The sequence below is a fragment of the Xiphophorus hellerii genome, unplaced genomic scaffold (genome assembly GCF_003331165.1).
Source record: "Xiphophorus hellerii strain 12219 unplaced genomic scaffold, Xiphophorus_hellerii-4.1 PGA_scaffold_78__1_contigs__length_500000, whole genome shotgun sequence".
Classification (NCBI taxonomy): Eukaryota; Metazoa; Chordata; class Actinopteri; order Cyprinodontiformes; family Poeciliidae; genus Xiphophorus; species Xiphophorus hellerii.
In genome coordinates, this window is record NW_022587653.1 from 283,618 (window position 1) to 294,635 (window position 11,018).

The 11,018-nt window shown below is 40.1% G+C and overlaps 1 protein-coding gene across 1 annotated transcript in view; it reads right to left on the bottom strand.

The window, feature by feature from the left end:
- The window catches only part of LOC116716652 (histone-lysine N-methyltransferase PRDM16-like), an 11,482-nt gene extending 1,647 nt beyond the window's left edge, over positions 1-9,835 (bottom strand). Inside the window, exons 1-5 of the mRNA XM_032557463.1 lie at positions 9,674-9,835; positions 4,819-4,921; positions 770-971; positions 507-654; positions 193-307 (exon numbers count right to left, since the gene is read on the bottom strand). Of these exons, the coding sequence (XP_032413354.1) occupies positions 193-307; positions 507-654; positions 770-971; positions 4,819-4,921; positions 9,674-9,802 (697 nt within the window). The 5' untranslated portion in view covers positions 9,803-9,835. The remainder of the gene's footprint in view (positions 1-192; positions 308-506; positions 655-769; positions 972-4,818; positions 4,922-9,673) is intronic.
- Between the last annotated feature and the right edge of the window lie 1,183 nt (positions 9,836-11,018).

Sequence of the window (11,018 nt, forward strand, 5' to 3'; positions counted from 1 at the left end):
ATGGAAAAAAGTGGGAAAAGAGAAAATTGCCAAAAGAAAAGAAAAAAGGAAAAAAAAATAGGAAAAAAGCAAAAACTGGCAAAAAAAAATGTAAAAAACAAAGTAAAAAAGGGGGAAAAGGAATGAGGATGAGGTGGGTTTTTCTTGGCCATATAGAAATTGGTTTATTTTGCAAAACTGCAGTGGCAACACCTTTTTGTCCTGACGAGGTGGCAAAGGTCTTGCCACATTCAGGACACGTGTGAGCCCGTGCTCCCACGTGCTGGGAGCGGATGTGCCGCTGAAGGTTGCTGGGATCTGTGAACACCTGAAAAAGCAAAATAAGAGCATGACAACACAATGTTTGCCATCGCTGAAGCCACAAAATATGTATAACTATTGAAATATGGCTTGCTGTCTGAATTACCAAAAACTGTGTATAGTACAATAAAGATTTAGCTCAAACAAGTCAAAACAGAAAAAGCCTGTGTGTCCAGTGCACAACTTACGTGCCGGGTATGCTGTACCTTATCACAGTTTTCACACTCAAAGCGCTTGCCACTGTCATGAGACATCTGGTGGCGGATGAGGTTGGATTTCCAGTTGAAGGCTTTGGGACACTGGTCACACTTGTACTCCCTCTCCTCTGTGTGGACTATCATGTGTTGCCCCAGACTTTAATAATAAAAAAACAACAACAAAAAAAAAACAGAACAAGCATTTGAATGCATCACATGTGCAATATATGCTGTTTTCTAAAAAAAAGAAAAAAGAAGAGCATTCTGTGCACCTGTACTCATTTGGGAAGATCTTTTCGCAGTCCTTGCACTCGTGGATGGGCTCATCGCTGTCCTCCCGCTCCTGTTTGAAGTCCTCTCTCAGTGCGTCAAAGATGGATCCTGCACTTGAGCATGAGTACTTCTGATGCCGTCGCAACTCAAGGGTTGAGGAGAACAGCTCATCGCAGTCTTCACAGCGGTACATTTGCTCGTCTGCAAAAGCCCATTTAGACAGACATTTTCAGATACAATTTAAAAACGTAATCGTAATCAAATCTGAAGTATGAAGTAGTAGGATTTCTTTTTTTAGATTCCTTTTTTCTGTTAAAATACAATGGTAGAGTGTACAGACTCATGTTATTTTAAAAGCTTTTCTGCATGTCATTCTATAAATTACTGAAACATACATCTATTTTTCATATTCATAAAGAATAAATATGAAATCTATTTGTTTCTGGGTTTATGACTATTTTTTTCTTTACATTTTTCAGTAAGTGCTTGGCTATGCACAAAGTACCAGTGTTTAGTAACTAGCCGAAGAAAAAGGATCTATTTCCACCTTTAAAAATTGCTCTTGTTACTCATCAAATAATCTATGCTGTTTTGCGCTTTAGTTACAGCTAAACAAACTTGTTTTTCCAAAAGGTAAATGTAAACAATCCTGCAATTGACAGCTACATGAAATGGAAATCAATTACCAGTAAAATGTGGGCTTCATTAACACACTTAATTACTCGTTGAACTAAGTGTTCGCCTCAGACTGCAAGACTCAGACTAATAGCACGCAGGGGAAACAATAGGGGCAGGTCTTCCTCTTCCATGCTGATAACCTTTACAATACTTCTCACAGGCAAGGTCAAACACATAAAACCTAGACCACCTTTCTCAATAGCCAATTCCTGAGTCGGACGCCAAGTTCAACAGACAGAAAGCCCAGTGGAGGGACTTTGTGCATGGACGTGTGAATGTGTGCGCGAGCCGGTGCTCCTGTGAACATTTTCCAAAGTGAGCCGCAAGGAGCGGAGATAAGCAGGGTCGCGGCGGCGCCAGCCCAGTGGTGATTTCAGCGTCAAGCTGCCATGCCTTCTTTGCCATGACACCGAGCACCCACTGCCCACGTCGCCCCTCAACCCCTTTCCCTTTCCACCAATATGCCACCCGCTCTCATCCATCAATTCTAGCCCTGCTAAATGAGTTTATCCAAAATGACTTACAGTGCATGGCTCACCTGCTTTCTACTCCATGTGACCATTTATCCAGCTGGAACTTCTTGGAAACATTAAAAGAGCATTAGAGCACCAACATCCAGTGTTTCTAACCTTCACGAGATGCATGAGTGACCGCCTGGTCAATGGAGCATTACGCAGAGCTCAAACGCCACACTAACTAGCTCGCTTTTGACACTGATTTGTGCATGTATACCTTGAAGAATGGATATTAAAACGTCTCACCATTTAGGTGATTTCAGAGTGGAAAATGTTGAAAAAAACATGACTCGCGTCCACTCACGTTAGACTTTTGAGGACCTTAATAGGTGGAAAAGCTTCTGTTTATGTTAAAGGTAGTGAAACAGGCGCTCTGGTAAAAGCAACACAAGTGTCCATTGTGAGAGCGGGTCTGTGTGTCAGAATAGGCATAAACAAAGGCGTTTGCTCGGTGCATATCAGTGTACATGTGTTTTTTCAGTTAGTCTGCTGTGTGCGAGTGGGCTGGGGTGGGATTGGGGTGGTGGAGGTTATAAAGTGGAGACTAATAGCTCTCTGGGAGACGAAGGGAGGCACAATTATGTGCAGTTTAGCAGCTAATCTGGGAGCATGGGTGAGGTCTCGGGGGACTCCTCAAGTCCTTTACTTCAAATTCCTTCTTCGATAAGCCAGACGCAGAGAGCAGGGCTGCACTGCCAGGCGCTGCCTTTCTGTCTCAGGCACACAAACAAGGGGAGACCAAAACACAAAACGTCTTGGAAGGTGGACTCTGTCTGTGTCCTCCTTCTAATTGTCTATCTGCTCAAAATAAAGTATTTTCCAATAAAAAAGCACCTGTAATATATTGTTTCAGTTTAGTCCTTCTCTCACACCAATACACAAAGCCATGGGTTTTAGCTTTTATGCACATATTTTGGCAGGCTGCCTCATTCTTATATCTTGTATTCTATCTGTGTACACACACATACTGACACAGATGAAAAGAACAAATAACTATGCCCACTTAATCTTTGACCTCCACTTAAAGCACACCAGTTTCCCTCTTTACAACAATCAAACTGCTTTCAGCCGTTATTTCCCGCACTTAGTTTGGCAACGACGTCCATGCATTGTCTGTATGTCATGCAGACATGGAAACTTAATGAGCTGCAGAACATCTTACAAACATCCTGTTCTCCCTCCATCAAAGGACTGTAAAATCATTGACGAGTAAAAAGTGTCTTTTTTTTTAAATAAAAAAAAAAAAAACAATGTTACCTGACAACAGCGCTTCACTACAATAAGTCCAAGATGTTCAAAGAGGAAGAAAAAGGCCAAGTTTCAAACCAAACAAAGCGGTCTAAATTAGATTATGGGAGAAAGTACTGGACATATTTTCTCTGATGCCCAGCACACACGGACAGTTCAAAGGAATGGCAAGATCTACCGGAACATCAAGCTAAACTATAAGGGAAATATCAGGATTGTCTTTTTATAATTTACAATTTATGTTGGAAATGAAGTCTAAATTAAAAAGTAAAGATGATTGTATTTTTGAAATCATAATAAAAAACAAAAGTATTTTAACATAAGCAATTATAAGCTGATTCAATAACTAAATGCAGTGTGTGTTCATGGCACACAGAAGAAACAGAACGAGAGGACATAAATATACCATAAAAAGCAAAAAAAATAATAATTTATTGCAAAGGTTTGGCTCAACCTGTTGTTGACTAGATGTTTTTTTCAGGGATTAGAGGCCACAAGCTGCAAGTTTAAAACAATTTCAATGTAAAACTGTGTTTTAGTTTCAGCTTTTATTGAAAAAAATTCCTATAGAAAACAGAAATAATTATGCTGCTTTCATTGTAAAATCGCTAAATTAATTTATGGCACTTCTTTGGTTTGAAGCTATGAAGGCCTCAGCATGGTACTGAGAAGGTTTGCAGTAAAACCCAACATCCTCAGCAGTTTGGTAGCTTATAATCGGTTTACACTTTGATACAGTAAATTTACAGTGCATCCTGGAAAGCATATAAAAAGGACTGAAACGTGCATTAGAGTGATCATTTACAGCAGTTTATTCAGTACTGGGCCTGTAGATTAATGTTGGTCAATTTTGTACAGTAGTTAACTGTACAGTCCTGATGTTTTAAAGTTTGTTAGTTTGACTTTAATTTTACTAAAAACTGAGGTACTATGTTTTCAGAGAGACGTACGAGAAAATTATTATTGTTAATAACATTACTGTCTCTATCATTAACAAAAATACCACATGAAATAATAGATATTTTGTATTTATTGTAATTATTATGTGGTGCAGGTATCAGATGTAAAGAAATAATGGATATTTTTTTACGAAACATGATTGGATCAGAATTGAAGCCGTCCTGAATAAATGCTTTTATTACTTCTCCCTCTCTGTTTTTGTTTAAAAAGTGTTTCACAATGTGGTTTCGATATTCGGCGCTACCGAACAGGCAGGTTCCAATTTCACACAGGCTTTCCTTACAAAAAAGGGCCAATTGACGCCTCAGTGTTCCGGCAGAGAGCTGAAGTTTTTTTTTGTAGTGCACTACAATAAAAGATCAGACCAGGCCTCTCCATGTTCTGCATGTTGTTATTTTTTAATTAATGGGCCTTTAAGCATAAATGATTCATTAGTTTTTATCCATCGTGGACATTAATTGTTTTTCAGAAAATCACCATGCTTGAGGACGGAAGAATATTTTGGAAAGAGACAATGTGTTTTTGTTTTTTTTTTCTCTCTCCTTTTTTTTTTTTTTTTTTTTGTCCGTTAAGGAGTCGTGAAAGCAGCACAGGATGCGAGTTGGAGTTTGTTTAAAGTGTACTCTAATGACGCGCATTAATCTTACCTTGTAGGTTGGGTGCCATGGATCCCTCGGGGAAAATCCCGTCCTTCATATACACCAGGAGCTCCTCCCCTGCTTCAATATCCCGAACAGCTTTATAATAAATCTAAGGAGAGGAGGGGGGAGAAGGGATAAGGGAAAAAAGAGGGAGACTTTAAGTTCCGGTCAAGATGAAATAAATTAAAAATAAATTTTTGAAAATAGATTTTTTTCTTTTTCTTTTCCTGTTCCAATTTGCATAGCAGCAAGGTTAGACATCCCATTGAGGCAATTGTTCAATTTTAATCTTACTCGTTAAAAGAATTGAATAAATCGGCTAAGCTGTTTTACCTTCGCATGTTTCATTTCTGAAAAAAAACCCTACATTTTATGAAAAAAAATTAACAGATGATAAAATGTATTTTTCTCGCTTGAAAACAAATAAAATGTAAAAAAGGGGAAAAAAAAGTCGGCACTCACATTCACGCTTTCATAGGTAAACAGTGAAAAAACCTAACATATAAGCCAGAGATGTCAAGCTGAGCGAAGAATGAAAGCACGTTACGTTACTATCAATATATCAAATGCTGATTAAATTAATTGGTCGAATTTGTTTTCGACATACTTAATTATTACGCTAAAAGCATAAAAAAGAAGATGAAGAACGTCACAGACAAAGGCCGTTCTGATCCGAGGCCTTATTTCTTAGATCAACCAGGTGAAATAGTCTCACAGGCTAATTGACAATTTAATACAAATTACAAAACTAACGAAAAATAATCAAGTCATTCATGTGATATTATAAAAAAGTAAAACAAGTAGACTGCATTTAAACAACACCGTATCCAATCACACATGCTGATTACAATGATTTTGACCACATGGGGGCGCTCTGCACCAAGTGAAACTGCAGCGCAGCAAGGCAGCCGAAAACTCCCCTTCATACACACACACACACACACACGCGCGCGCGCGCACCCCAACACACACACAATACAAAGCCTATATAGGTAACAGAGGCTGGACAACTCAACTCTCAAGTTTTAGTTCGTTTAACATAGAAAACAGACAAGGAGAAGATAAATTATTATTATTATCATTATTATTATTATTATTATTATTATTATTATTATTATTATTAGTGTTTTTTCTTTCTTTCTTTCTTTTTAACGACATTTAGATAACACACACACACACGCACACACACAATCTCTGCGGGAGCCTCGCGACGCGGGTTTCGGCCTGACCTTTCTTTTCTCCGTGAGACGAAAGAGTTGAGAAAGTTGCGCGGCGCTGCGGAGAGCCTCCAGCTGCAGTAGCACTTCAGTCCCGGAGGAGTTAGCGACACAACCCATAGTAAGTTTACCGCAGAGGGAGGGCGAGAGAGGGAGAGGGATAGAGCGGGACGCTGCTGCGGCTAGGGCCGGGAACAGCGGGTCGCGGGTCGGCCGGCGGCGCTGAGTTCGCTCGGTGTTGCTTCCCTCCGGCTGGCTGGGTGAAGCCTCGACGCTCCTCTGCTGGGTTACTCTCTAATCTAGTCACCGAGCGCGTCTTTGATGATGATGATGATGATGATGATGAGTCTCTCTCTCTCTCTTTCTCTTTTACTCTCTCTCTGTTTCAGACTCCCTCCTCTCTCTCTCTCATTAGTGATTCCCCATTGCCCCTTGGTGCTCTCTCGGTTACCCGTCGGCCACTCCTCCTCGTCTTATCTCCAGCCAAAAGGATTGAGGGATCTGCGGCGCAGACCCCTCCCCGCATCTCCCAACTCAGTGGCCGCTTCGGCCGCCTGATAAATCTGTTATTGATGTAAATAATGGATAAAGAAGCTCGGCCAGACTTGAACTCACTCTATCAGGCATTCACACCAATAACACACACACACACACACACACACACACACACCCGCCCACACGTTATGTAGGCCAGTCAATGAAAAAGGCCTCTTTGCTATTCGAACTTTCTTTCCCAGGAGGCGATATTATTTCACTCGCTTTCGGATCAGCTGTTCATAGAGGTATTATCTTGAAACTCGTAAAAAAATTATTTGGCGTTATAGATACACAATTATTAACAATATTTCCTCCCCACCCCCTCAAAAAAAAGCATTTGTCTCCTACTTGCAAAAATATAGAATCATTTGCAAATATTTCATTTTTCTCCAAATCAAACAAAAATACTTGTCACTACTTAAATATTATTATTACATAGATATTTTAAAAAGAGCATTACTTGCAATTATTCTATAATATATATCTTTGGCCACATTTTTTTATTTTATTTTACAAAATCAAACTAAAGTGACTCTTTAAAAGAACAGATGAAATGTACAATTTTATAAGTTCCATCAAGCAAATTTCCTTAAAATAAAAATCTTTAGAAGTGAATATTAAAAATCAAAAATAAATTACAACGTAAGCAAATGTCAGGCTAGATTTTCTTTTTAAAAAACACAGCCAGCTGCTAATCAAAGGATCTCCATTATATATGCTTAATTTTTACTGGAATAAAACATATTTGAGCATGGACTTGTTTGGATTCTACATTAAGGCCTCAACCCTCTCTTGACTTCTTCCCTTCACTGTCCAGTGTTTAGGAGACAGATGCCTCATCGATCAATGCCAGCCCTTGGGGCCTGCAATAATCTCCTACTGTGGCCTTACACACACATACAACCGCACACACACACGAACACAGACCCTCGCAATAGTCTGTACGAATTGATGGATCCATCCGAGGGTAGAAGGGCAGATCAAACAGCGCCAGAAAGGGCCTCCTCTTCAAAACACAAAAGATGAAGGGTTGACAAGAAGGTGGACAAGGTTCATCTTCTCTTTAAAGCCCCATCAACTCTTAACCCAACACACACACACACTCCCGCACACCCGGCACACACATTAGTAGCACTCATTGCACTCTCTCAGGCGTATAAATCAGTAGATGCAACTGGGCCTTATGCAGACCCTGAATGGGCTAGCTTGCACAACATGTTTTGTGCGACTATTTGGCATTCTGAGTAGATCTTAACTCATTCATTTGGAGCAAAACACACACAATCGTAGGAAACTGTTAATTTTTTTCTGTTTGTTTTGCTATCATTTAAAAGTGTGTGAATATTGCATGAGAAAACAATTGCAAGCTGACTTAAGTGAGAAAAGTTGCATAACATAAGTGTGTGGAAAATTGAGCAAATTCTCTCCCACCACGTCCACGCCAACACACACACACACCCACACACGCACACACACGCACTGACTTTGCTGGAAAAAAAATTCACAAAGCCCGCATTGTTTCTTGCTCCAAGAAACAATGCCAAATCACCACCTGATAAATATCTGAATGATGCATGATTGTGCACACGTGTGCTCTTATCTTACATCATTAATGACAAACAAATACATTTTCAGCTTCCCTCTTAAAAGGCCACTGGCTGCGTTTGAATTTGCTTCGTGCGCACATATTTCCATAAATCCTCATGTATTGTGCATGTTGATACAGAAAAAAAGAAAAGAAAAAAAAGGAAAAGAAAAATTGCAGAATGGCCTCTTAAATTATATATTTTACCACTAAGTGGCTGCATGTATGCGAGCGTGTGCATGTGTGGTTGGGCTATGTTTGTAAATAAATTATAGGGTCATACCAGCAAGCCACTACCCCAAGCAACTGGTCAGGCAAACAAAAGCAAAGCCTTTTCGATAAGAACAAACAAGTGCAAAACACATCAAAAAGCAATGGAGCACGTGGGCCTCTTTCTTTCGCCAATAATTCTCCACAATTTTCTCTGGTGCCCTGATTCTTTCTTTGACATTATGTGGCAGTAACAGGGGGCACCAATGTGAAAATCTTAAAAGGATTAGGAGGGTTGGTGTTGCCAGCCAATTGATGATTGTCAATCTTGGGAGGCCCCAAGATTGTGCTACCCTCGGCCCCCGCTCTCTTTTGCGTGGTCTCTTTTCTTCACTGATCAGACTTTAACGTTTAAGGCCTTAGTGGAAGCTCTGGCCTGTCCCCCCGGTGTGTCACAGTGACAAGCGGTAGATCAAGACATGAAGACGGGGGGAAGTCAACAAGTAGCAGGCGACGAGAGGCTGCGACAGGAAGGGGAGTGAGCCATGTAGGCAGGGATTAGAAAACAAATAAGAGTGGAGTGACAGGAATGAAGGAACACAAAGCCAAGTCATATGGATTCATTTGGCTACTGTCATGCGGTTGTCACTTATTATTTTCCGCTCTGTTTTTCTTTTTATTTATATATATGTTGCCTTATTCACACAAGCTTCAAAGTAAGATTCCCCAATCCCATTTAACATATGCCACTAATGGTGTGTTCAAGTGAAAGTGGAAATTGACCCAAAAAGGCAGACGCAGAGGAAAGCAGAGTAATACCGTCAGTGTGTCAGCACAGATATGCTAATCCATTGCAGCAGTAAGTTGCGATCCACACATTGCATGGGGTTATTGTTAGTGCCTAGTTAAGCAGTTGGAGTTTTATGGGCAATGGCTGGGCATCTTTCCAAAAACATCCACTGTGCCTTGGCCAAGTTTCTTTAAACAGAAACTCCTCATAAAGAAAGAGCACGCCTTGAATAATGGTTATCATGGAAATCAGGAGTGTCTTAATATTCCTTAGCCTCTTCAGTCGGGTAATTTCTTCACAGCTTTGGCAACTGGCCCAGCTTTAGACTAACAAAGCAATCCGTGGTCATTACAGCACACACACACGAGTGTGCTCACTCACACACATCAACCCCACAATTAATGGACTGAAAGCTTTAACTGCTTCTTCCCCCTACCTGCTGCTTTCCAGTGAAATGTTGTTTTTTTTTTTACATAAAGAGGAACAGAGATTCAAGTAGAACAACTCTGGAATGCGACTTACCTGGTCTCCTGTGAGGTGACAGGCGGTGAGGTTCTGCTCCTCAAACGACGGCGCTGAGCGGACGTACTTGAGCCAGCTGTTGCTGGTTGTGTCTGGGCCAGTGTCCAATGCAAACTTGACATTGCCCATGTCGTCCACCACCTGTTAAAGAGCACAAGTTCAAAAAGACGATACAGAAGGTGCTAAGAATTTACCTGCCGATTTTAATTGAAACCGGATTTTACATCAGAACAGGATAGTTGTTTAGCTTTTTTTGATCTAGGATCATTCAACAGATTAGTGTAAAATGGATTAAAATTGATAAGCCAGTATATAGAAACACAAAATTGCTAAAACACTGATAAAATAATTGCAACAATACAACAAGCATTATCCTGAAAGAAAGCCATGCATCAGTCTGACACATTTAAAAGCTAATTCTACTACACAGGTTTAAACACAGGAAAATAAGAGTTTTCATTCCCTGATTTATGAGATCTGCTTCACCTCCATTCTGAATAGCTCATGTCTATTGGGATCAAGAGTGAGAAACTGACAAAGAACCCCCAGCATGGGGTTACTTTGCTGTGATGTGACTTATCTTATATATATATATATATATATATATATATATATATATATATATATATATAAACATGAGATCAGCAAACTATCTAGGAATTAAATTATAATGTGCTTTGTGTGTCCCCAAACAGTCAAGTAATTATATGTCAAATTATTCAGAAAGTTGGTCAAGCAGTCACTTTCACTTTCACAGTCTTAGGCATCAAACACGCTGAGATGAGTGAATCCTGATATGTGCAAACAGCATAGTGTAGCACGAGATCAAATCATGATATTATGGGGTAAGTTGTGCAATATTGCAGTAAAAAAATGTGCTGATTCTAGTAGATTCTTGTGATTCAGTGGCACACATCTGTGCTACATATGATGTGTGAGAGCTGTTGTGCTCATGTGGTAGAATTTTTGAACATATTAAAAAAAAAAATCCCAACCAGCCAGCCTTATCTGGGGATCAAATTGCATGTCAAATGCATAGCTAGGTCCTTCCGGAGCATTATTATCATATCGCATTGTTTGTTCTTCTGGCATTGGGGGGAGGGGGGGGGGGGGGGGGGGGCAGATGTGCAATAGTTTTCAAGAAAACTTCATTTTGTTTTTGAGCAAAATCAATAATCCTTCCATAGCCACAGTGTGGAGATTATGACTATTTAAGTTGCAGAGAGCCAACATGTCAATGGGTGTTAAGGCCAGCTAACGTTGCTGGTCCTAACAAGGGAAGGAAAGAGGATAAGGAGGAGGGAGTATACAAACTGGGGCTTCTTTCACTTGTCTAATGACTTTC